We start from the raw sequence: 27684 nt of genomic DNA on the forward strand, positions 1-27684 counted from the left end.
CCTGGCCGAACGCACTCGTCCAGGTGTCAGTGGTGAGGTGAACCTTGCAGGCAACGGCATTCTTCAAGCTTCGGGTTATTTAGCTGACCACGTGCTCATGCAACTCAGGCACTGCAGAGCGCGCAAAGTGGTAGCGGCTGGGAACAACGTAACGTGGGATGGCCACTGACATCATGCCCTTGAAGCTGTTTGTCTCCACCACTCGATATGGCAGCATTTCGCAGGCCAGAAGCTTGGCTATGCTGGCTGGCTGTTACTGCCACGGCCCGGGGGTCATTTGCTGGCAATTTCCTCTTGTGCTCAAACATCTCAGAGACAGACAACTCAACCGTAGCGCTGCACACCGAAGGGCTGTTGGTTGTTGTGTTTGATGAACACTGGGAGACCTCAAGAGCACTAGTCCGGAAAGTGACAGTGTCAGCATCGTCTGATGTTTGTGAATGTTGTGAACCACGCAATGGCTGGGCTACTGCTGCTGCTGAGGCGGGTCTGGTGGTGAGTCTGGTGAACCCAAGGGAGGCAGTGTTGCTGGTGGTACCCTGTCCTGCCGCGTTTGCCCACAGAGTGGGATGTTTGGATAGAATGTGGCGGCTCATGCTGGTGGTGGAGAGGTTGTTAATACTTTTCCCCCTGCTCAGGCGGGTCTTGCACACCTTGCAAATCGCCATGGTAACATCCTCAGTGCAGTCTTCAAAGAAAGCCCAGACTTTAACTGGCTGAGGACTCGGACCTCGTGCGTGATGTGCTGGTGCTGCTTAACCCACTGCTGGACGCTTGAGAGGTCATCCAAGTAATTATCTGGTCCTGTTCTTTTGGATCTGTGAGGGTTGTTGTCCTGGACAACATGGGCAGTATTGAGTGGGTTTTCTTGGGTGCTCCCCTGTGGCCTGTACGTGAACCGTCAGGGGAAACACCTCTTCCCTTGCCCCTCCCTCTTTCACCGGATTTCTTCCTCATTTCACTTATCCTTAAAGTACACGCTGACTGGCAGCAGTACAGTGGCAGTACAGAAATGCTATACAGTGGTGGGTGAGCGGTGTACCACTATTGTCAGCAGTGACACAGAGCACAATGCTATACAGTGGCGGGTGAGCGGTGTACTACTGTTCCCAGCAGACACAGAGTGGAAGTAAACACAATGCTATATAGTGTGGCTGAGCCGTGTACACAGAGTGGCATTAAACACAATGCTATATAGTCTGCTATATAGTCACCCCGAACAGGGTGATGTTCTGCAGAACCCGAACAGTGGCAAACACTGTTCGCCCAACACTACTGGGAGGGAACGCAGATTTTAGTACCTAAACACACGATACAACATGTTTTCCGGGGTCGGACTCTGAGGCACATACAGATGGTCCCGATCATCATCCTCATCATACAACTCTTCTCCTGAGTCTGACCCACCCACCACCTCTGCCACCCCAACATCCCCAGACACAGACCCCTCATCGTCCTCAACATTAACTTGGGATGCTGGCCTGAGCCAGACCTCCTCCTCCACATCAGGCCCCATCATCTCCTCAATGGCAGCCCTCATTAATCGCTCTGGCGACGGACTGATGGACACAACGTTCTCCTCCGGGGAGGGCTGCTGCTGACCACTGGCTGCTGGGGTGGATGTTATAGCTTGCGTGGGGCGTTGGCTGTTGCTGTTGTTGGGAGTGCTGCTCACAGCGGAGGTCTCTGGGGAACTCATGTTGAGCTCATATAGTGGTTGACGGTGAGTGGAGTATTACTGATCCCAGCAATATACACACTGACTGGCAGAGTACGCAATGCTATATAGTGTGGCTGAGCGGTGTACACAGAGTGGCAGTAAACACAATGCTATATAGTCTGGCTGAGCGAGCGGTGTACTACTGTTCCCAGCAGAATCAGAGTGGCAGTAAACAATGGTATATAGTCTGGCTGAGCGGTGTACACAGAGTGTCAGTAAACAATGGTATATAGTCTGGCTGAGCGAGCGGTGTACTACTGTTCCCAGCAGAATCAGAGTGGCAGTAAACAATGGTATATAGTCTGGCTGAGCGGTGTACACAGAGTGTCAGTAAACAATGGTATATAGTCTGGCTGAGCGAGCGGTGTACTACTGTTCCCAGCAGAATCAGAGTGGCAGTAAACAATGGTATATAGTCTGGCTGAGCGGTGTACACAGAGTTTCAGTAAACAATGGTATATAGTCTGGCTGAGCGGTGTACACAGAGTGTCAGTAAACAATGGTATATAGTCTGGCTGAGCGGTGTACACAGAGTGGCAGTAAACACAATGCTATATAGTCTGGCTGAGCGAGCGGTGTACTACTGTTCCCAGCAGAATCAGAGTGGCAGTAAACAATGGTATATAGTCTGGCTGAGCGGTGTACACACAATGCTATATAGTCTGCTATATAGTGTCAGTAAACAATGGTATATAGTCTGGCTGAGCGAGCGGTGTACTACTGTTCCCAGCAGAATCAGAGTGGCAGTAAACAATGGTATATAGTCTGGCTGAGCGGTGTACACAGAGTGTCAGTAAACAATGGTATATAGTCTGGCTGAGCGAGCGGTGTACTACTGTTCCCAGCAGAATCAGAGTGGCAGTAAACAATGGTATATAGTCTGGCTGAGCGGTGTACACAGAGTGTCAGTAAACAATGGTATATAGTCTGGCTGAGCGAGCGGTGTACTACTGTTCCCAGCAGAATCAGAGTGGCAGTAAACAATGGTATATAGTCTGGCTGAGCGGTGTACACAGAGTGTCAGTAAACAATGGTATATAGTCTGGCTGAGCGGTGTACACACAATGCTATATAGTCTGCTATATAGTGTCAGTAAACAATGGTATATAGTCTGGCTGAGCGAGCGGTGTACTACTGTTCCCAGCAGAATCAGAGTGGCAGTAAACAATGGTATATAGTCTGGCTGAGCGGTGTACACAGAGTGTCAGTAAACAATGGTATATAGTCTGGCTGAGCGAGCGGTGTACTACTGTTCCCAGCAGAATCAGAGTGGCAGTAAACAATGGTATATAGTCTGGCTGAGCGGTGTACACAGAGTGTCAGTAAACAATGGTATATAGTCTGGCTGAGCGGTGTACACACAATGCTATATAGTCTGCTATATAGTGTCAGTAAACAATGGTATATAGTCTGGCTGAGCGAGCGGTGTACTACTGTTCCCAGCAGAATCAGAGTGGCAGTAAACAATGGTATATAGTCTGGCTGAGCGGTGTACACAGAGTTTCAGTAAACAATGGTATATAGTCTGGCTGAGCGGTGTACACAGAGTGTCAGTAAACAATGGTATATAGTCTGGCTGAGCGGTGTACACAGAGTGGCAGTAAACACAATGCTATATAGTCTGGCTGAGCGAGCGGTGTACTACTGTTCCCAGCAGAATCAGAGTGGCAGTAAACAATGGTATATAGTCTGGCTGAGCGGTGTACACAGAGTGTCAGTAAACAATGGTATATAGTCTGGCTGAGCGGTGTACACAGAGTGTCAGTAAACAATGGTATATAGTCTGGCTGAGCGGTGTACACAGAGTGGCAGTAAACACAATGCTATATACTCTGGCTGAGCGAGCGGTGTACTACTGTTCCCAGCAGACACAGAACAGTGAACAGAATGCTATATAGTGTGGCTGAGCGAGCGGTGTACCACTATTCCCAGCAGACACAGAACAGTGAACAGAATGCTATATAGTGTGGCTGAGCGGGCGGTGTACCACTATTCCCAGCAGACACAGAACAGTGAACAGAATGCTATATAGTGTGGATGAGCGAGCGGTGTACCACTATTCCCAGCAGACACAGAACAGTAAACAGAATGCTATATAGTGTGGCTGAGCGAGCGGTGTACCACTATTCCCAGCAGACACAGAACAGTGAACAGAATGCTATATAGTGTGGCTGAGCGAGCGGTGTACCACTATTCCCAGCAGACACAGAACAGTGCACAGAATGCTATATAGTGTGGCTGAGCGAGCGGTGTACCACTATTCCCAGCAGACACAGAACAGTAAACAGAATGCTATATAGTGTGGCTGAGCGAGCGGTGTACCACTATTCCCAGCAGACACAGAACAGTAAACAGAATGCTATATAGTGTGGCTGAGCGAGCGGTGTACCACTATTCCAAGCAGACACAGAACAGTGAACAGAATGCTATATAGTGTGGCTGAGCGAGCGGTGTACCACTATTCCCAGCAGACACAGAGTGGCAGTAAACAGAATGCTATATAGTGTGGCTGAGCGAGGTACACAGAGTGGCAGTAAACAGAATGCTATATAGTGTGGCTGAGCAAGCGGTGTACTACTATTCCCAGCAGACACAGAGTGGCAGTAAACAGAATGCTATATAGTGTGGCTGAGCGAGGTACACAGAGTGGCAGTAAACAGAATGCTATATAGTGTGGCTGAGCAAGCGGTGTACTACTGTTCCCAGCAGTGACACAATGACAGGGGGGACCCTGGCTAGCGTGGCTGGAGCGCGAACTACCCTGCCTGCCTACCCAAAGCTAAACCCACAGACAAATGGCGGAGATATGACGTGGTTCGGGTATTTATTTACCCGAACCACGTGACCGTTCGGCCAATCAGAGCGCGTTCGGGTCCGAACCACGTGACCCGTTCGGCCAATCACAGCGCTAGCCGAACGTTCGGGGAACGTTCGGCCATGCGCTCTTAGTTCGGCCATATGGCCGAACGGTTTGGCCGAGCACCGTCAGGTGTTCGGCCGAACTCGAACATCACCCGAACAGGGTGATGTTCTGCAGAACCCGAACAGTGGCGAACACTGTTCGCCCAACACTACCCCCAGCAAGCAAGAAAAAATACAAAATAATTTTGATAAAGCTTTTTCATCAAATTTTGTGACTTTTTGCAATGCAAAGTGGTGAAAATATATTTAAAAAAAAAAAGTTGAAAAACGATCTCCTACAGGGTGGTCCGCTCCTGAAGCTGCCCGATTGACTTGCGTCAGGTGACATCTTCCAAGGGATGGCATTCCTTCCCCCTCCGCTCATTTATCTTCTTGAGTCGGCAGTGCGCCTCGCTAGACCCCAGATCAGAACCAGATGCAGACAGAGGAGCAGTTCCCGTAGCGGTGCATATACAGGAAGTAGTTTTATATGCACTGTTACCAGGGAAAACGCTCTTCTGTCTCTTCAATGTGGCCCTGCAGGTCACTGCTGATCTGAGACCTAGCGAGGTGGACTAAAGAAGGTAATCAGAGTTGTGGCCACTTAGCACCTTAGTTAGCACATGCAAACTACTAGGGGTGGGACGACGAATCCTGCGAATCCACGAATCCCTCGAATATTAGGAAATATTCGAGATTTGTGGATTCGAATCCCGACGCCATTTTCCACAATACGAAACCGCCGAATCCCGACGCCGCATCGCCGCGCATCCGCCGCTCGCATTCGTCCTCCTCCGACCCCCCCCCCCGCGCCTCCTCCGCTCGCCCCCCCTGCCCGCATAGTTTCCATCCACTCACCTATCGCGGAGCGCAGAGCGGCAGACCTCTCGCCGACTTCCTGGTTTCCCCTAGTGACCGGCTCTTACAAGGACGTCATCAGTAAGAGCCGGTCCGGCCACTAGAGGGAACAAAGATGTAACGAAGAGGTCTGCCGCTCTGCGCTCCACGGGAAAGGTGAGTAGATTCTTGCAGGGGTGAGCGGAGGAGGCACGGGGGGCGGAGGGGGCCGTGGGGGGGTTGGCGTTAGGGCGAGGGATTTCGACCTACCTACCTACCTACCTACCACTATCCCTACCTATCTACAGGCCTCTATACCTCCCTACCTACCTACAGGCCTCTATACCTCCCTACCTACCTACAGGCCGCTATACCTACCTACCTACAGGCCGCTATACCTACCTACCTACAGGCCGCTATACCTACCTACCTACAGGCCGCTATACCTACCTACCTACAGGCCCCTATACCTACCTACAGGCCCCTATACCTACCTACCTAAAGGCCCCTATACCTACCTACCTACCTACCTACCTAAAGGCCCCTATACCTACCTACCTAAAGGCCCCTATACCTACCTACCTACCTACCTACCTAAAGGCCCCTATACCTACCTACCTACAGGCCACTATACCTACCCACAGGCCTCAATACCTACCCACCTACCTACAGGCCTCCTATACATACCTACCTACCTAAAGGCACCTATACCTACCTACCTAAAGGCACCTATACCTACCTACAGGCAACTATACCTACCTACAGGCCACTATACCTACCTACCTACCGGCCACTATCCTTACCTACCTACCTACCTACCTACAGGCCGCTATACCCACCTACCTAAAGGCCCCTATACCTACCTAAAGGCCCCCTATACGTACCTACCTACCTACCTAAAGGCCCCTATACCTACCTACCTACCTAAAGGCCCCTATACCTACCTACCTACCTACAGGCCACTATACCTACCTACAGGCCTCAATACCTACCTACCTACAGGCCCCCTATACGTACCTACCTACCTAAAGGCACCTATACCTACCTATACCTGCCTACCTACATACCTACCTATACTTAAGGCCCTATACTCTGCTACCTATACTGAAGGTCCCTTTACCTACCTACCTACCTAAAGGCCCCTATACCTACCTACCTACCTATACTTAAGGCCCTATACCCTGCTACCTATACTGAAGGTCCCTTTACCTACCTACCTACCTACCTACACTGAAGGCACATGTACCTTACTACCTATACTGAAGGCCCCTATACCTAGCTACCTACCTATACTGAAGGCACATATACCCTGCTACCTATACTGAAGGCACATATACCCTGCTACCTATACTGAAGGCCCATATTCCCTGACACCTATACTGAAGGCCCATATACCCTGCTACCTATGCTGAAGGCCCATATACCCTGCTACCTATACTGAAGGCCCATATACCCTGCTACCTACACTGAAGGCCCATATACCTTGCTACCTATACTGCAGGACCCTATACCTTGCTACCTATACTGAAAGCTACCAATATTGAAGGCACCCATACCTAGCTAGCTATACTGAAGGCACCTTTACCTCGCTACCTATGCCTGGGTACCTATACTGCGGGCAACTATACCACGGATCGCACAATTTTTATGTGCAGGATTCGTTAGATTCGGTATTCGAAAGGTTCGAGATATTCGAGAACCTTTTTAGATTCGGATCCGGATTCGAAGAAATTGTGGATTCGTCCCATCCCTACAAACTACTTAGCACTCTAGTTAGCATGGTGCTAAGTAGTAGTTTGCATGTGCTGACTACGGTGCTAAGTAGTTTGCATGTGCTAACTACGCTGCTAAGTTTGTACATGCTAACTACGGTGCTAAGTAGTTTGCATGTGTTAACCACTTAGCACCCTAGTTAGCACGTTTAAAGATTTTAGGCGTGCTAACTATGTTAGATCCGTTTTGTGAATCAAGCCCAGTGTGTCAGTATGTGAACCCAGGTTGCAAAAGCAAGGGGGGAAGCTGTGTACAAGATTAAGTGCCAAACGTGCCATGATTAGCTTTCAGAAAAACATGAAGTAATATCAAACCAATAATAAATGTATGTTGTGCAAAACACTTATTCTGGGGGCAGCTATGCCTGGCTACATTTACTGGGGGCACCAGTACCTGGCTATCTATATGGGGGGTGCCTATACTTGGCTAGCTATACTAGTGGCACCTATACTTGGATATCTATACTGAGGGCACCTATACCTGGTTTCCTATACTGGGGGCAACTATACTTGGCTACGTACATTGGGGGCAACTATACCTGGCCACCTATACTGGAGGCACCTATACTGGGAGCACCTATACCTGGCTTCCTATACTGGGTGCACCTATAACTGGCTATCTATACTGCGGGCACCTAAATCTGGCTACCTACCTACTTATACTGAGGTTGAGGAGGGTTTTTTTTGCTGCACCATGACTATAGTAAGCAGTGCAAATTGTTGGGTGCTCTGTGATCACTCTATAGGTGGCCCTGATCTGCTAGGAAAAAACTCAGAAAAAAAAGTTAACCACTTGAGGACTCAGCCTTTACCCCCCCCCCCCCCCCCCCTTAAGGACCAGCGTGTTTTTTTATGATCTGTGCTGGGTGGGCTCTGCAGCCCCCAGCACAGGTCAGGTTGCAGGCAGAGCGATCAGATCGCCCCCCTTTTTTCCACCCTATGGGGATGATGTGCAGGGGGGGTCTGATCGCTCCTGCCTGCCTGGGTGTTGCGGGGGGGCACCTCAAAGCCCCCCTCCGCGGTGAAATCCCCCCTCCCTCTCCTCCCTCTCACCCCTGGTGATTGGGGCTGCACAGGACGCTATCCGTCCTGTGCAGCCTGTGACAGGCTGTCCTCTGTCACATGGCGGCGATCCCCGGCCGCTGATTGGCCGGGGATCGCCGATCTGCCTTACGGCGCTGCTGTAGCAGCAGCACTGTTCAATGTAAACAAAGGAGACGAATGTCTCCTGTGTTTACATTTAGTCTGCGAGCCGCGATCAGCCTTTGCTGATTAATTAGGGAGGCACCTGGCGACGCAGATGTGCGTCGCTGGTCCTCCAGCTACCACTTTGCCGCCGCACGGTATGAGTGTGCGGTCGGCAAGTGGTTAATTGAATAAGGAATATACACTGTGACTCTTAAAGGGGTTCTGTGGGGGTTTCTGAAGAGAAAAACTGCCACTTACCTTGGGCTTCTATGAGCCCCATGCAGCGGTAATGTCCCACGACGTCCTGCTCCCATCCGCCGTTCCCCGCAGCCGGCACCGGGCTATTATTCGTCTGACATACAGACGAATAATGCGCATTGCCGTGCCTCCGCTCGCGTCATCTGAAGCTTACTGCGCAGGCGCAGTACAACGGAGCCTTGTACTGCGCTTGCGCAGTAAGCTTTCGATGACGCAGGCGGAAGCGAGCGGGTGCGCGGCCACTCTAGCGCAGCCGCAGTTGGATCCCATGCCGCTTAGACCGGGGCCGGCGGCGGAGAATGGCAGATGGGAGGAGGACGGCGTGGGACATTACCGCTGCACGGGGCTGATAGAAGCCAAAGGTAAGTGTCCGTTTTTCTCTTCCACAACCCCCCACAGAACTCCTTTAAAGTCTGAAGTGTAAAAAAATAAAAGATACTTACCTAGGGACTCTGCCCCTTTCTCTATTTAACTCTCCTCTCCTGATATACTCTGTGCTGCTGGAGGACTCTGCTCCTTCCTTTATCTAACTCTCCTCTCATGATACTATGTGCTGCTGGAGTACTCTGCCCCTCCCACTATCTAATACTCCTCTCCCGTTATACTCTGTGTTGCTGGAGGACTCTGCTCCTTCCTCTATCTAACTCTCCTCTCCTGATATACTCTGTGCTGCTGGAGGACTCTGCTCCTTCCTCTAACTCTCCTCTCCTGATATACTCTGTGCTGCTGGAGGACTCTGCTCCTTCCTCTATCTACCTCTCCTCTCCTGATATACTCTATGCTGCTGGAGGACTCTGCTCCTTCCTCTAACTCTCCTCTCCTGATATACTCTCTGCTGCTGGAGGGCTCTGCTCCTTACTCTATCTAACTCTCCTCTCCTGATATACTTTTTTTACTACATTATTTTCACTGGAGTTCCTCTATTCCATCGTATTGGCCTCCATTCACTAAGATCATGCTGGAGATAATAAGGCAAGAGAAAACTTGACACCACGCAGTGAGAGAGTTATCTTATCTCTAAAAGTAAAAGGAACCATAAATTACTTCTCTCCTATGTTGCTGTCACTTACAGTATGTAGTAGAAATCTGACATTACCGACAGGTTTTGGGCTAGTCCATCTCTCCATAAGGGATTCTCAGCATGGCCTTTATTCTTTATAAAGACATTCCCTGAAAAAGATGTATACACTGATGCTGGCCAGCTTCCCTGCTTGCTGTGCACTATTTTGGCAGTTGGACGAAGCAACTGCCATTCACTAAGTGCTTTTAAAAATAAAGAAAACCCTGAGAACCCCCCTATGAGAAGATGGGCTAGTCCAAAATCTGTTGGTAATAACAAATTTCTACTTCTTATTGTAAGTGACAGGAACATAGGAGAAAAGTATTTTATGGATCATTTTACTCTGAAAGAAATGTACTTCTTATTTGTATGTGTTTTAAATTTTAAGATTTTCGCGACAGTTCCTCTTTAAGTTGCCTCCTCTGTAGTTAAGTTACCTCCTCTGTAATTAAGTTACCGCCTCTGTAGTTAAGTTACCGCCTTTGTAGTTATTTTCACACGCAGTTAATTAACAGCCTGTCTAGAATTCTGGAGTTATTTTAAGGATTAAAGACTTAACTTAAAGACAGAAGATTTAGGCCCGGTTCACATTAGCGGTGGCCGTCCGGAATCGCCGTGCCGGAGCCGGACCGCTTGCAGAACGGACGGAACGGACGCACGGCATAGCAATGAAAGCCTATGCGTCCGTTCACATGCGTCCGTTCTGCCGGACCGGATCCGGACCGGATCCGGACCGGATCCGGACTCCGGCGTCCGTTCCAACATGCGCTATTTTTTGGTCCGGCTCCTCCGGCAGCCGTATCCGGGGCGGAGCCGGACTGCACCATCCGGCCAATACAAAGCTATGAGAACCGGAGAGCGCACAACACACTGGCTAAAAATCCGGATGTTCTACCCCACTTCCTATGCGTATTGAAGCGGCGATTTTGGATGGGGACACATGGGCAAGCATTTTGGAGTGGAGCAGCAGTGATTTTAAACGTGCTGGAGATGTTGGCAGTATGTCGGAGGTGGAGGTGAGTGCTAAACAGCGGAGGGCCTGATTCCACAGGTCCACCTTCTGCTGACCTCCCAGACCCCAACATTTTTATTCCTTTTCTACTATCTTTTGCCAAACGGATCCGGATCGCATCCTGATGAACACCTGATGCAAACTGACCGGATCCGAATCGGATCCGGATCAGAACCGTACGGTTCCGATCCGGATCCGGTCCGGATCCGGTCAGGTCATCCGGTCCGTTTGGCAGAGAACCGCAAGTGTGAACCGGGCCTTACCTTTAGGTTTGCCTGAGGTAAAATGTTTCCTGAATACTACATGCCTCACCATGGTGACAACTCTAGAAACGTTATTGAGGCAGGATATAAGCTTAGTGAATTGAGGCCATTGTTCCAGCGCAGGGTCCTGGTGAAGTTCTTCCACCAGCTTGGTCAAAAATGCCCTGTTCCTCCTCTGGCTGCTGTCTGAAGTATTTGCATCCCTGAGTACTACTGATGGCGAGCACATTCGTACAGGAACGCAAGTACTTTCAAAGATTGCTGAGGAGTCCCGAAGGTGTGCAACTTCACCCAGTGACTGCGGTGAAATGAGGGGACATGGAGGACAAGGTTGCATGAAAAAAGGGCACCAGGAAAAAAGGGCCCGTCTGGATAACAAATTGGCGCCAGTGGATAACGAAATCTCAATAACGATAAACGTTGTTAACAAAATTGGTTAACGATAAATACCATTTTAAAACAGACTCGAGACGATAAGAAAAATATATTAATGTTAAAAATCGTAACATAATTTAACAATAGAGCTTAACCCAACTCTACTCTCACACAGAACCTTCCCCTGGTGATGCCTAAAACTAACCACTCCCCCTGGTGGTGCCTAACCCTAACCACTCCCCTAATGTTGCCTAACCGTAACGTAACCACTCTCCCAATGGTGCCTAACCCTAACCACCCCATTGTGGTGCCTAACCATAACCCCCCTGGTGATGTCTAACCATAACCACACCCCCGGTGATGTCTAAACCCCCCGGGTGGTGCCTAATCCTAACCACTCCCCCTGCTGTTGCCTAACACTAACCACTCCCTCTGCAGAAACACCCTTTTACTTATAGAAACAATAATATATTTGATAACGTAAAATCTGTATATGCAAACAAAATAAGATGACAAAAACTATATCGTTGAAAGCTTCTAAAACGATAACCTATTTGAAAAACTGTAATGTTCTAATATTGTTAACGATATTTATTCTACTTTGGGCACCGTATTAACGATAATTGCATTAGAGTCTATGGCGGCGCCCTTTTGGTCCACCCTCAGCCAACGCCCTTTTTTCCTGTCACCGAGAATAGGGAAGGCTCTACAGGATCCAGAGCCTTTCCTCTACATAGGTGAACATATAAGCTGAAAGTGAACCCGAGTCAGGTTCAAAACGAGAGGGAAGCCTCACAATCCTATTGAGGCTTCTCTCGCTTGTCTAAAGCTCCCCTCCCCGTTGCAGACCGTGGCCCCCTCCACATCGGGGCCGCGTAGCTCCACTTCCTTGTTCCTGGCCGACGGCCGTGCTGTAGTCACGCGAGCCTGCTTGCTCATGCGCAGTAGCACAGAGCCCGCGGCTGACAGCTCATGCGTGGGCGGGCTCAGTCGGCTATTGCACGGCCAGGAATAAGGAAGAGGAGTTGCACAGCACCGATCTGATTAGTGACAATGCCTTGTCACTAATCTTCTGGAGGGCTGCGCTCAGCAACAAAGGACATTAGAATACAGAAGGAAGCCTCAGTAGGATCCTAAGGCTTCCCTCTTTAGGTAAGTATCTCATTTTGTACCAGAGCTTCAGCTCGGCTACTGAAGCAGATTTGCTCGCTTTAGGTTAGATATAAGAAGTTGGATCACAAGCTGCCCATGTTAATAGCCGTGATGAGTGGCTGTAATTGGAAATTAGCCAATGCTGGGGCCTGGGGGGTACTGGGGCCACTTGCTGTACAAACTGCAGCCACAAATAGTGGGCACTTTGGAAATGAAATAGCAGAATATTGGCAATTTTATGCCACTAGCAGCTTTCTCCAGCGCCCTTTTTGAATGTAGGTGCCAATTCCAGGGTTTACAGAGAATCATTCAAAAAAGGTAAAAAAAAGTATCCAGTGAATGGCAGTGGTGTGGACGACAATGAATTGTTGTCAGAGGAGAATGAGCAACAACGAAGCCTGAAAAGCAACAGTCGCTCAGATAACCACTCGTTACACCCATGGTATGAAGAAAACCATCTCTGAACATACAACACATCGAACCTTAAAGCAGATGGGCTGCAGCAGCAGAAGACCACGTGTTGGGCACTACTCTTGTCAGCTAAGAACAGAAGACTGAGGCTATAAGCTAGACAGGCTCACCAAAATTGCATAACAGGTGGGTAAAAAATTCTGCCTGGTCTTATGTTCATCACTAATTGCTACAGGCACGACAATGTTTGCTAACACATTTACCGCTAGTGTAACGAAAAATCTGCAACGCCGGAAGGATTGCGGAAATATGGTCACATCCAGTTCGGCAAGCGGACCTTCTAACGCGGGATGCGGAAATTCGTCCGCCTCCGCTGCGCACACCCGTCCGAGCACTCTGCTCCAAACTCACCAACATGCTGTTCACCAGGGTTCTGCCATCTTGCCTCTAGGGGGTGCGGCCGCACGCCAGACACGCCTTTATACTCTTAGAAAGCGTGTCAGCTGACCTGAAGGTCAGCTGACATTTTAGCCTGCTCTGATTGGTTGCTGCCTGGGGTGGAGACTTCTCTCCCAGGCAGTATATAAGGAAGTGCTTTTCAGTCACACTTCGTCTGTGTTTGCGATACCCTGTGTCAGCACTCAGACCTTAGACTAGATCCCAGGTGTTGAAACCAAGGACTTCACACCTAGACTAGGAGATTTTTATTGTTATTGATTTTCTGTGTATGATTCTGTGCCTGTCTTGACTTCTCTTCTGCTTCCTGATTCTGTACTCTGCCAGCCCGTACCGTTAACGACTATTGGCTTGGTTCCTGACTATTCTCTCGTCTCACGTCTCTGTACTGTTGCCGCCTGTACTGTTGCCGAACCTCTTTCTGTCTGACCTTGCTCCCTTCAGTGGAACGTCTCCCACTGTTGGGTTATTATCTGAGGCTTGCCTCCCTGAGACGCCGGCCCTAGCAGACCGTTACTGCCAGAGGCCGAGATTCCTCCACTGCCACTTTGGGGGATCTCACACACGGGGTTCCCATTCAGAGGTAACCACATCTCTGAGGAATTGCCGTGTGGTGAATATTTCCACAACTTTGTGAATATTTACTGCTTTGTTTATTTCCATGTTGATCGTGTGTCCACTGCTTTACATCTACCCGCATTATTAGCAATTCCGCAGATTGCTATATAATCGGGTCTATCCTTGTATTATTGTCGATACTGCGGATCCCCAATAATCAAGGTTCGGGGTGTAACACTGGTCTGAGTAGATCATTTCAGGCACTTACCGTGTTAGTGAGCCTTCCGCTGATTTACCATCAGGAAGATACTGACTATTTCACTCTAACATATCTGCATTAGTGGTGATTCTGTATATCACCACTTAATCAGATATTTGTGCCTCTTGCTGACACCAATCGTTACAGAAACACAGACCATAAAGAAGTAAGATGGAGGGGGTGATAAACCAGCTTCAGACTGTAAGGGCAGAGTTAGAACAGCTGAAGATTACTGTAACTGCACAGCAGGCTTAGATTACTCAGTTAATTGAGACTGTCCAAAGGTTACAATCACCACTTAACGTTCTACCTCCCCCGGCTCTTAGCGAGCCTAAAATGAACATTCCTGAGAACGTTTCAGGCACAAGGTCAGATTTCCAGAATTTCCGTCACAGAGTGCTGTCTTACTTTGAGATGAAACCTGTGTCCTCGGGAACCGAGGCTCAGAAGGTCACTCTTATCAAGACTCTATTGCATGCAGATTCCCAGACGTGGGCTTATGGCTTACCTGATGAGCATCCTGCTCTGTCTTCTGTCCAGGAGTTTTTTAAGGCCATGGCGGTCATCTACGATGATCCAGATAGTGCCGCCACGGCCGAACGTAAGCTCAAAAACCTTAGACAAGGACGCAGTACTGCTGAGGAGTATGCGTCAGAGTTTAGGAAGTGGGCTGTGTCCTCTAGATGGGAGCGATATGCACTCTTGGATAGATACCTAGATGGGTTGTCAGAAGCAGTAACTGACGTGATGGTTAGTCATCCGGAACCCAAAGATCTAAATGAGGCTATTACGCTGTCTATTAAAATAGATAGGCGTCTGAGGTACAACAAGAAGGGCAGGTACCCCATGTACTCTAGGACTTCTGGGGCCAGTAGCTCGGCAGCAGTTGAGACTGAGGAGCCGATGCAGTTAGGCCACGGGCGCCTCACGGAGGCGGAAAGGTCAAGAAGACGCAGAGAGGGTCTTTGCATGTACTGTGGGGAAAAGGGCCACATTGCACAAAACTGTGGTAGGAAGTCGGGAAACTCCTCGGCTTAGGTGTGGTAGGGGGTACCACCCTAAGCGGAATTGTTTTACCTCCAAAACAAGAAAAATTTTTATTGCCCTGTTCCCTATATTGGGAAGGGCAGAAATTTCCTACCACAGCATTTGTAGATTCCGGGTCAACAGCTAACTTTTTAGATTTAAGCATTGCTTTAAGTTTAAATATCCCTGTACTTCCGGTAGGAAGACATTTATATGTTACAGCGATTGATGACACTCCTTTGCAAGGAAAGTCCCCACTGTGTCAGACACCTCCCCTCTCGCTGCAAGTGGGAGCTCTGCACAGGGAGGTCATACAGTTTTTCGTTTTAAAGATGTCTACCTCTACGGTGATACTAGGGTTGCCCTGGTTACGATTACATTCTTCTCAGTTTGATTGGGGGAATGGGCAGTTGACTACTTGGTCGCCTTATTGTACACAACATTGTTTACAGAATGTAGTTTTGTGTTCTACTAAGATTCAAGTGGAAAGAGTACCTCCACAATATCAGGAATATGCTGATGTCTTTTGTCCTAGGGCAGCAGATCAATTACCCCCCCATAGACCTTTTGATTGCCCAATAGATTTGAAACCAGGAACCATGCCACCCAGGGGCCACCTATACAACCTCTCGTCCCCGGAAAAATTGGCCATGGACGAGTATATTCAGGAAAATTTGCAGAAGGGTTTCATCCGCCCTTCAAGATCTCCTGCAGGAGCGGGATTCTTTTTCGTTCAGAAAAAAGATGGTGGTTTGCGCCCCTGTATTGACTACAGGGGTCTAAATAAGATCACGATTAAGAATCGGTATCCACTACCGCTAATCGACAATTTATTTACACAGGTTCCCGGGGCTTCTGTTTTCACTAAGTTGGATCTAAGGGGGGCCTACAATTTGATCCGTATCAGGGAGGAAGATGAATGGAAGACGGCATTCAACACTCCCAAGGGGCATTACGAATACTTGGTGATGCCCTTTGGGTTGTGTAACGCTCCTGCAGTTTTTCAGGAGTTCGTCAACGAGATTTTTAGGGAGGTACTGGGTCGCTTTGTAATCGTCTACTTAGATGATATCTTGATATTTTCTAAAAATATCACGGAACACCGCCAACATGTAAAGTATGTGTTACAAAGACTCAGGGAGAATCAATTGTTTGCGAAATTAGAGAAATGTGTTTTCGAGGTAAAGGAGATTGCCTTTCTTGGTTACATTATCTCTACATCAGGGTTGTCCATGGATCCCAAGAAGGTCTCTGCTGTAAGGGATTGGCCACAACCATCTGGGCTTAAAGCACTACAGAGATTCTTGGGATTCGCAAATTATTATAGAAAATTTATCAAGGGGTTCTCTTCGGTGGTGTCTCCGCTTACTAATTTGACAAAAAAAGGGGCTGATGCCACTTATTGGTCAGAAGAAGCAGTTGTGGCATTTTCCTCTCTGAAAGAGGCATTCTGTTCTGCTCCCATATTACGTCATGTAGATGTTGCTTACCCATTTATAGTGGAGGTGGATGCCTCGGAGGTTGGAGTAGGAGCAGTATTGTCTCAACGTTCAGGACTTCAGGGCAAGCTTCATCCCTGTGCTTTTTTTTCCAGAAAATTCTCCCCTGCCCAGAGAAATTATGATGTTGGAAACAGGGAATTATTAGCCATCAAGCTTGCTTTTGAGGAGTGGCGCCACTGGTTAGAGGGGGCGGAGCATGTAATTACTGTGTACACGGATCATAAAAATTTACAGTACATTGAAAAAGCTAAAAGACTCACCCCCAGACAGGCTAGATGGGCTCTCTTTTTCTGCCGTTTTAATTTTATAATTACATTCACACCAGGGAGTAAGAACGTTAAAGCGGACGCCCTTTCTCGTTGTTTTGAACCTGAAACTGCTCCATCTCCTTCCTCAGAAAGTATTCTGTCGAAAGAGATCATCCTGGCAGCCACTGAGATAGTTGAAGACCTTCCTAGCCTCTTAAGTCCTTTTCAATTAGAAGTCCCAGAAGGGAAACCAAGAGGGGTTCTTTATGTCCCTTGTACTTTACGTCCCAAAGTGCTGCAGTTGTTTCATGGACACAAGAATGCTGGACACCCTGGCATTACCCGAACCCAAGAATTGTTGTGTAGATCTGTCTGGTGGCCATCTCTACAACAAGATTGCAAGGAATTTGTTAAGACCTGTACCGTCTGTGCCAGGAGCAAACCCTCCCGACTGGCTCCAGTTGGAACTTTGCAGTCTCTGCCCTCCCCTCAGGAGCCATGGACACATATTTCCATGGACTTCGTGGGAGAACTTCCAGATTCCAATGGAAAGACTGTCATATGGGTGGTCACAGACAGATTCAGTAAGATGGCCCACTTTGTGCCTTTGAGTGGTTTCCCTACTGCTCAAAAACTAGCAGATCTTTTCATTCAAAATATCTTTAAATTACACGGCATTCCAGAGAATGTTGTCTCAGACAGAGGGGTCCAGTTTGTCTCTAGGTTCTGGCGGGCCTTCTGTAAGAGGATGGGTATGTCGTTGTCCTTTTCATAAGGTTACCATCCACAGACCAACGGCCAGACAGAGAGGACCAATCAATCTTTGGAACAGTTCCTGAGATGTTATGTGGCGGACGCCCAACACCAGTGGGCGGAGTTTCTACCATTTGCTGAGTTCGCACATAACAATCTCAGGAATGAGTCCTCTGGTTATGCGTCTTTTCAAATTGTCAATGGGAAATCTCCCAAATTTTCTCCTTTGCCAGTGTCGACCTCTCCATTCCCTGTCCTGGAGGAGTGGCAGGAATCTTTCAAGAGGATTTGGGCTAATGTCGGAGAAAATTTAAAAAAGGCTTTCATCATACAGAAGAGGCAGGCAGATAAGAGACGGTCTGCGGAGTGGGAGTTTAAACCAGGAGACAAGGTTTGGGTATCAACTCGTCATATAGCTCTGAGGCAGCCATCCGCGAAACTGGGGCCCAGGTATATTGGACCATATCCAATTTCTGAAAGGGTTAATCGTGTTACTTACAGAGTCAGGTTACCGCATTCTCTAAAGGTGGGGAAAGCCTTTCATGTGTCACTCCTGAAACCAGCTGTTCAGGTGGACTCCCTCCCGCCTCACCCTGTCATGGTTGATGGTGAGCCTGAATGGGAGGTTGAGGAGATCTTGGACTCCAGACGAGTTCAGGGTTCAGTGCAGTATTTGGTGCATTGGAGAGGGTACGGTCTAGAGGAAAGATCCTGGGTCAAAGCAGGTGATTTACATGCTGATAAACTTAGGAGACGGTTCCATGAGCTCCATCCTGACAGGCCAGGTGGGACGTGTCCGGAGTCCACGCCTAGAGGGAGGGGTACTGTAACGAAAAATCTGCAACGCCGGATGGATTGCGGAAATATGGTCACATCCAGTCCGGCAAGCGGACCTTCCAACGCGGGATGCGGAAATTCGTCCGCATCCGCTGCGCACACCCGTCCGAGCACTCTGCTCCAAACTCACCAACATGCTGTTCACCAGGGTTCTGCCATCTTGCCTCTAGGGGGTGCGGCCGCACGCCAGACACGCCTTTATACTCTGGAGGTCAGCTGACATTTTAGCCTGCTCTGATTGGTTGCTGCCTGGGGTGGAGACTTCTCTCCCAGGCAGTATATAAGGAAGTGCTCTTCAGTCACACTTCGTCTGTGTTTGCGATACCCTGTGTCAGCACTCAGACCTTAGACTAGATCCCAGGTGTTGAAACCAAGGACTTCACACCTAGACTAGGAGATTATTATTGTTATTGATTTTCTGTGTATGATTCTGTGCCTGTCTTGACTTCTCTTCTGCTTCCTGATTCTGTACTCTGCCAGCCCGTACCTTTAATGACTATTGGCTTGGTTCCTGACTATTCTCTCGTCTCACGTCTCTGTACTGTTGCCGCCTGTACTGTTGCCGAACCTCTTTCTGTCTGACCTTGCTCCCTTCAGTGGAACGTCTCCCACTGTTGGGTTATTATCTGAGGCTTGCCTCCCTGAGACGCCGGCCCTAGCAGACCGTTACTGCCAGAGGCCGAGATTCCTCCACTGCCACTTTGGGGGATCTCACACACGGGGTTCCCATTCAGAGGTAACCACACCTCTGAGGAATTGCCGTGTGGTGGATATTTCCACAACTTTGTGAATATTTACTGCTTTGTTTATTTCCATGTTGATCGTGTGTCCACTGCTTTACATCTACCCGCATTATTAGCAATTCCGCAGATTGCTATATAATCGGGTCTATCCTTGTATTATTGGCGATACTGCGGATCCCCAATAATCAAGGTTCGGGGTGTAACACTGGTCTGAGTAGATCATTTCAGGCACTTACCGTGTTAGTGAGCCTTCCGCTGATTTACCATCAGGAAGATACTGACTATTTCACTCTAACATATCTGCATTAGTGGTGATTCTGTATATCACCACTTAATCAGATATTTGTGCCTCTTGCTGACACCAATCGTTACAGCTAGGCTGCTATCCCCTCTCAGTAATAGGGATGCTCATTCAGATTTTGCGGAATTTAAATTTCCAAATTTCTGATCGGAAACGGAACTCGGAAATCGGATTTCTGCAGAAATACTGCATTACTGCAATTCGGTAATTTTAGTCCAATTACAGAACTCGAAATCAATGGACCAATCAGAGAACGCAGAAACAACTCGAAAGTATTTGTCCAATCAGAGAATGCAAAAAATGACAAAAAAAAAACCACTATCCTGAATTCGGAAATCCAAACTCGGAAATTGGAAACCGATCGGAAATCCGTGAATTCGGTAATCAGCATTGGCGTAATTCGGAATTTCTGGTTCTGGAACTTATGTTGGGGGGGGGGGGGGGGGTGGTGTCTTGTATCATTGCAAGAAAATAAGCTGTTATTATGGGACAAGGTGGTCTGACTGAGGGGGCGCAATTTTAGTGTTTGCCATAGGCGCTATATTACCCTGATACGCCCATGCTCCTGATATACTCTGTGCTGCTGGTGGACTCTGCTCCTTACACTATTTGACTCTAAACCTCTTTATTCTTCACATGTACCGCCTGATATCATGGCACTGTCCTTGTCACACAGCAGTCCTGCCAGGGCCGGGACGAGGCATAGGCTGGAGAGGCTCCAGCCTCAGGGCGCAGTGTAGGAGGGGGAGCACAATTCATTCAGCTGTCATTCTTAATTGTGTATGAAACAGAAAGAAATAAGAAAAGGGGATACATAGCAGTGACTGCAAGCCAGATAACTAGATATTAAGGTGTTGGGGAGGTTGTGGGCCCTGTGGCCCTCTTAGTCTAATAGCAATCAGTGTGTGACGGCTGGGGTGGGAGGGATGGAGAGGCGCACTTTGGTGTCTCAGCCTTGGGTGCTGGAGGACCTTGTCCCAGCTCTGAGTCCTGCTCTAGGTCACACAATGACACGAGAGGACAGGTCCAATCCTCATACAAGAATATTATTTAACTAACAATATAATCTTCTAACCCCTCTTCCTGTTGGCTGATTTAAAGATAATATTGGTGCTTTAAACTTACCTTGTATCCTGAACAGGTTCTGCAAGCTTCTCCCTGTTAAAAATAGGGGGAAAAAATTAGTACAAAAAATATTTAAAGAGGAACTTCAGTGAAAATAATGTAATAAAAAAGTGCTTCATTTTTACAATAATTATGTATAAATTATTTAGTCAGTGTTTGCTCATTGTAAGAGCTTTCCTCTCCCTGATTTACATTCTGACATTTATCACATGGCGACATTTTTACTACTGGCAAGTGATGTCAGTGGAAGTAGCTGCTGCTTGCTTTTTTAGCAGTTGGAAACAGCTGTAAACAGCTATTTCCCACAATGCAACGAGGTTCACAGACAGGAAACTGCCAAGACCATGGTTCTTTCGGTTTCCTGTGGGAGGGGTTTCACCACAAAATCGGCCATACAGAGCCCCCTGATGATCCGTTTGTGAAAAGGATGGAATAGATTTCTCATGTAAAGGGGGTATCAGCTACTGATTGGGATGAAGTTCAATTCTTGGTCACGGCTTCTCTTTAAGTAACCTGAAGCGAAGAAAAAATAATAATGACATACTTATGTAACCAATGTGGAGGTTAGCCTACCCAGTCCTCTCTCCATCTCATTGTTCCAGCGCAGGGTCCTGGTGAAGTTCTTCCACCAGCTTGGTCAAAAATGCCCTGTTCCTCCTCTGGCTGCTGTCTGAAGTATTTGCATCCCTGAGTACTACTGATGGCGAGCACATTCGTACAGGAACGCAAGTACTTTCAAAGATTGCTGAGGAGTCCCGAAGTTGTGCAACTTCACCGAGTGACTGCGGTGAAATGAGGGGACATGGAGGACAAGGTTGCATGAAAAAAGGGCGCCAGGAAAAAAGGGCTCGGCTGGATAACAAACTGGGGCCAGTGGATAACCAAATCTCAATAAAGATAAACATTGTTAATAAAATTGGTTAACAATAAATACAGTTTTAAAACAGACTCGAGATGATAACAAAAATATATTAATGTAAAAAAATTGTTACGTAATTCAACAATACAGCTTAACCCAACTCTACTCTCACACAGAACCCTCCCTGGTGATGCCTAAAACTAATCACTTCCCTTGTGGTGCCTAACCCTAACCACCCCCTCCCCCGGTGGTGCCTAACCCTAACTACCCCCTGGTGGTGCCTAACCCTAACCACCCCCCCTGGTGGTGCCTAACCCCCTCGGTGGTTCCTAACCCCCCACCCTCCCGGTGTTGAATAACCCTAAACGCCCCCCCGGGTGGTTCCTAACCCTAACCACTCCCTCGGCAGAAACACCCTCTTACAAATAGAAATGATAATATCTTTGATAACGTAAAATCTGTACATATAAGCGAAATAACATGACACAAACTATAACGGTGCAAGCTTCTAAAACGATAACACATTTCAAAAACTTTAATGTTGTTAACGATATTTATAGGGTGCCCTTTTTTCTGCTTTGGGCTCCGTATTAACGATAAATTCATTAAAGTCCATGGTGGCGCCCTTTTCATCCACTCTCAGCCGGTGCCCTTTTTTCCTGTCACCGAGGACAGAGAAGGCTGAGCAGGATCCAGAGCCTTCCCACTACATAGGTGAGTTTCTAACCTGAAAGTAAACCCGAGCCGTAGCTTGAGTTCAAAACGAGATTTTACACTGAAGAGAGGGAAGCCTCACGATCCTATTGAGGCTTCTCTAGCTTGGCTAAAGCTCCCCAGTTGCAGACCGCGGCCCCCTCCACATCGGGGCCGTGCAGCTCCACTTTCTTTTCTTGTTCATGGCCGTGCTGTAGTCACACGAGCCTGCTTGCTCATGCGCACTATCTCGGAGCCCGCGGCTCACAGCTCATGCGTGGGCGGGCTCAGTCGGCTATTGCACGGCCAGTATTAAGGCTCGGTTCACATTAGGCTGTTTTCAGCCTACGTTCTGCTCCGATGAGCGGAATGCAGCAGTCAGCGGCAGCAAAGCTTTCCCTATGGGAAAGTTCACATTGCTACTTTCCGCTCTGTTCCGTTACCTGCGTTCCGCTCATCGGAGCGGACATCCCGACATGTCGGGACCTTGCGTTCCCTCTCTGCTCACAGAGCGGAATGCAAGCATACGGGTGGATGCATCCTAATGTGAACCCGGCCTAAGGAAGAGGAACTGCACAGCACCGATGTGATTAGCAACAGTGCCTTGTCAATAATGGTTTGGGGGGCCGCGTTCAGCGATGGGGGCGTTAGAATACAGAAGGAAGCCTCAATAGGATCCTGAGGCTTTTTTCTCTTTAGGTAAGTATCTAATTTTGTTCCAGAGCTTCAGCTCGGGTACTCATGAAGCAGATTTCCTCGCTTCAGGTTAGTTGGATCATAAAAAGTGCCCATGTTCCACTTCAGAAATTGAGTAGCAGTAATTTTATGCCACTAGCAGCTTCCTCCAGCGCCCTTTTTGAATGTAGGTGCCAATTCCAGGTTTTACAGAGAATCATTCAAAAAAAAGTAAAAAAAATATCCAGTGAATGGCAGTGGTGGGGACGACAATGAATTGTTGTCAGAGGAGAATGAGCAAACTGGTTCAAGAAGACTGAAAAGCAACAGTCGCTCAGATAACCACTCGTTACACCCATGGTATGAAGAAAACCATCTGAACATACAACACATCAAACCTTAAGCAGATGGGCTACAGCAGCAGAAGACCATGCCTTGGATACCACTCCTGTCAGCTAAGAACAGGAAACTGAGGCTATAAGCTGGACAGGCTCACCAAAATTGGATAATAGGTGGTAAACAAATTTTGCCTGGTCTTATGTTCATCACCAGTCCTAAGGCACTATTGGTTATTGCTAACACTAGTGATGGTCAAGTAGATGTAAATCACTTTGAGTTGATGCAAATTTATGCAATGTCAAGCTGCATAAATGTGCATAAAAATTGCATAAATTTGCATCAACTCTAAGTTGTTTGCATCTACTCGACCATCTCTATCTAAGACATTCACCACTAGGCTGTAATACCCTCTCAGTAGGCCAAGTTTACAAGTGGGTTGTTTTGGTTCCCCAAGCTCTTTAAGCACAGGTCTTTCTCTTTTTCTCCTTAAAGAGAAACTCAGACCAAGAATTGAACTTCATCCCAATCAGTAGCTGATACCCCCTTTCCCAGGAGAAATCTATTCCTTTTCACAAACGGATCATCAGGAGGCTCTGTATGGCTGATATTGTGGTGAAACCCCTCCCACAGGAAACTGTGAGGCCATGGTCCTGGTAGTTTCCTGTGTGTGACTCTCGTTGCAATGTGGGAAATAGTTGTTTACAGCTGTTTCCAACTGGAAAAATAGCAAGCAGCAGCTACTTCCACTGACATCACCTGCCAGCAGTAAAAATGTCACAATGTGATGTCAGAATTTCACCAAATGTCAGAATGTAAATCAGGGAGAGGAAATATTTTACAATAGGCAAACACTGTCTAAATCATTTATACATAATTATTGTATAAATGAAGCATTTTTTTATTACATTCTTTTCACTGGAGTTCCTCTTTAAAGAGAACCTGTACTGAGTAAAATTATTTCAAATAAACACATGAGGTAACTTCAAATGAACATTAAATAGTTACCTTGCCATTAGTTCCTCTCAGAAACTCTTCATTTTCTTCTGAGTATGATCCCTTCCAGTTCTGACAACATTTTGTCAGAACTGAAATATATCAGTTGCTGTCAGTTATAGATCAGTTGCTGTCAGTTATAGCTGAGGGGAGAACTGATGTGCCCGGTAATGTCCATGTTTCCCTATGGCTCAAGTGGGCGATGTTACAGTTTAACAGTGTGCTGACCAGAAAGCTGTTAGGGGGTAATGGCCATTTTCAAAATGGAGGATGGAGAATTCCCTTGATCACAGTGGACAAACAGGACGCGGGAGAAGAGAAAGAGATTGAGGAGTAGACTACATGGGAGGTAAGTATGACTTGTGTATGCTTATTTTGACTTTTAATTTTCAGTTCAGGTTTTCTTTAAGCATATAATTTGTGCTTAACTGGTGATTGGAGGTGCCCAAGTGTATACAGTATAGAAGGATTAGAAACAATTTAAAAGTAGAGGTAATTGTTGGCTTAGCTCTCTTGATGATATGCGCCAATCACTTCTTGGATATTCATTTTATTGGGACAACACATTTTGCAGGTATTTCCTGCTTCCTCAGGTCAATAAAAAAAGTGATCAAGTGCCTTGGGTATGCAGTAAGACATGGGCGATTCACCTTTTAAACTGTTTCTAATCCTTTCATATGCTATTAGGTACCTCTGTCCACCAGTTGTGTACTGTTCACACCTCTTTGGCGCTTTATTCCAATAAAACAAATGCTAGGTACACACAATGCTTTTTTTTGATGATTTTCCATTCGATCAATTTCCGATTCGATTTTCCGATCAATATTCGATTTACTTATCTTTTCTTATCTATTTCCATTCACTTCTATGAGAAATCAATAAAAAAAAACGATCAAAAATATGATCGGACATGTCAGAAATGATCTATCGAACCATCTATCTAACACAAAATTGTATGGTGTGTTGTGTACCTAGCATAACTCAAGTTTGCCAAAAGTGCAACCACTAAGCTCCTGACTGAGCACCAGGGACCCAAGCCCCAACACTGGAGGTAAACACATTGAGAATTTGAGATAAACGCTCCCATTCATCGCAATGCGGGTGTCTGTTGATCCCGGTTTTAAATGAAGCCCTTAAAAGCCCATTTGCTCTGGCCCTAATAGTGGTTATGTTCTCTGATTCTCTGAACCTTGCATGAGCTTGTTTGCTATGTTGATTGCTTTATTTGCTTTTCTCTTTATTCATTTCAATAAATACTCATTGACCATTTCATTAGGTACTACACCTGTTCACTTTCTTGCGTGTTATCACTGAGAGCTAAACAGCCAATCACATGGCAGAAGCTCAATGCATTTAGGTATATAGACATGGTGAAGACAAGTTGCTGAGAACCTCGTAATCGGGAAGAAAGGGGGTTTTAAGTGACTCTGAATGAGGCATAGTTGTTGGTGCCACAAGGGCTGGTCTGGGTATTTCAGAAATTGCTGATCTACTGGGATTTTCACGCCCAACAATCTCTAGGGCTTACAGAAAATGGTCCAAATCAGTCTTTGGAATAAAGGTCACCATGCACTATTTGATTCTCTTAATACATTACATGCAGGTCATATATAGACACATGGTTCCCCTGCACTAGAAATGGCCCTGCACTGGGCTCGGCCCGCATCTCGTGATGCTGGCATAGCTGCGATGTGAGCAGGGCCAGATTTCTGGGAAGGCCGCGAAGGCTCGGGCCTTGGGTGGCTACAGCCCGCGGGGGCACCTGCACATGAAAGAGGGGCTGCTACATATGAAAGAGGAGGCTGGAAATAGGGAGCAACCAGGGCCGGTTCTCTCATGAAGCAAGGTGAAACACTTGCATCAGGCAGCAGAGATTACAAGGGCAGTATGTACTGTGTTTACACTAAAGTCATGCAGTCTGAGTAGGAGGAGATGTGAGGAGAGCGAGGTGAAGAGATCATCATTGGGGAAAAGCAGCTTGTTGTGCTGTGTGAGGAGTCTGACAGTGAGTGAGGAGGGGGGAGGCAGGAGAGCAGCATTGGGGAAAACAGCTTGTTGTGCTGTGTGAGGAGTCTGACAGTGAGTGAGGAGAGGGGAGGCAGGAGAGCATCATTGGGGAAAACAGCTTGTTGTGCTGTGTGAGAAGTCTGACAGTGAGTGAAGAGGGGGGAGGCAGGAGGGTAGCAGTGTTAATTTGACTTGCGCAGCAGAAGGGAGGAGGTGACACTGCTGTCCTGACTGAGGAGGGGGCGCATGCTCACAAGTTTGCCTCGGGCAGCAAAAAGTCTAGAACCGGCCTTGGGAGCAACTCACGAAAAAGGGATGTCAAAGGGAGCTGTTCATGAAAGAGGGGGACTACAGTACATGCATAATACACGTGGAATGGAAGGGAGGGATGCCTAACCACCCCCCCCCCAGTGGTGCCTAACCCTACCCACCCCACTGGTTTTGCCTAATCCTAATCCCCCCGGTGGTGCCTAATCCTAACCACCCCCCCGGTGGTGCCTAACCCTAACCACCCCCCTGGTGTAGCCTAACCCTAACCACCCCCTCTGCAGAACATCCTTTTACACATAGAAACGATAATATCTTTGATAATGTAAAGTCTGTACATATAAACTAAATAATATGACAAAAACTATAACATTGCAAGCTTCTAAAACGATAACATACTTCAAAAACTGTAATGTTCTAATGTTGTTAACAATATTTTTCACTGCGCCCTTTTACCTGCTTTTTTTCACTATACTAATAATGATAATTGCGTTGAAGTCTATGGTGGCACCCTTTTTCGTCCACCCTCTCACTGCGCCTCTTTTTCCTGCTACCCATCATACAGTTGCATTTTTGGAATAGCAGACTGTCAAGGAAGTACAATATTTATCATTTCTTGCTGCTGTTAGCTCCCGTCTGTTTATGGATGAGGCGAGCCTACTTCATACACACATGGCGTCACAACAAGTTGGAATTACTCACATGTTTAGTTCAAGATGACCGAGCAAGCTTTTCCGCCTTAAGCAACTACCAGAGTAGGACAAAGTTCACCTCCCGTTGCATCAGCACGTTGTAGAAGATTACGAAAATCTGCAATCACTTCACGGGCTATTTTGCATGCTCATCGTGGCTGGCAACCGGAAGAGATACAACCCGGAAGAGATACAACTGTCAGGAAAAAGGTCAGCAGTCACATGCTCACCTGGAGGCTCACGGAACATGTAGTCATTTCTGGATGAACACACCCACCTCTGTATTATTTGCAGTTATATGTGCCCAACACACACACACACACACATCTACATATACATAGTATGTACTGTATGTTCATGTAATACATCAGTGTATTCAGTTCTTTGCACCTTCATTATTAT

General features: G+C 47.4%; 1 protein-coding gene across 4 annotated transcripts in view; it reads right to left on the reverse strand.

The window, feature by feature from the left end:
- The window catches only part of LOC137521933 (enolase-phosphatase E1-like), a 74282-nt gene extending 46847 nt beyond the window's left edge, over window positions 1-27435 (reverse strand). For all 4 annotated transcript variants that reach the window (XR_011022238.1, XM_068241878.1, XM_068241879.1 and 1 more), the window contains exons 1-2: window positions 27293-27435; window positions 20758-20790 (exon numbers count right to left, since the gene is read on the reverse strand). Coding sequence is in view for 3 of the 4 variants with exons in the window: in XM_068241878.1 (XP_068097979.1) it covers window positions 20758-20790; window positions 27293-27294 (35 nt within the window). In the remaining variant the exon portion in view is untranslated. The remainder of the gene's footprint in view (window positions 1-20757; window positions 20791-27292) is intronic.
- Between the last annotated feature and the right edge of the window lie 249 nt (window positions 27436-27684).

Source organism: Hyperolius riggenbachi, chromosome 6, assembly GCF_040937935.1.
Source record: "Hyperolius riggenbachi isolate aHypRig1 chromosome 6, aHypRig1.pri, whole genome shotgun sequence".
Lineage (NCBI taxonomy): Eukaryota > Metazoa > Chordata > Amphibia > Anura > Hyperoliidae > Hyperolius > Hyperolius riggenbachi.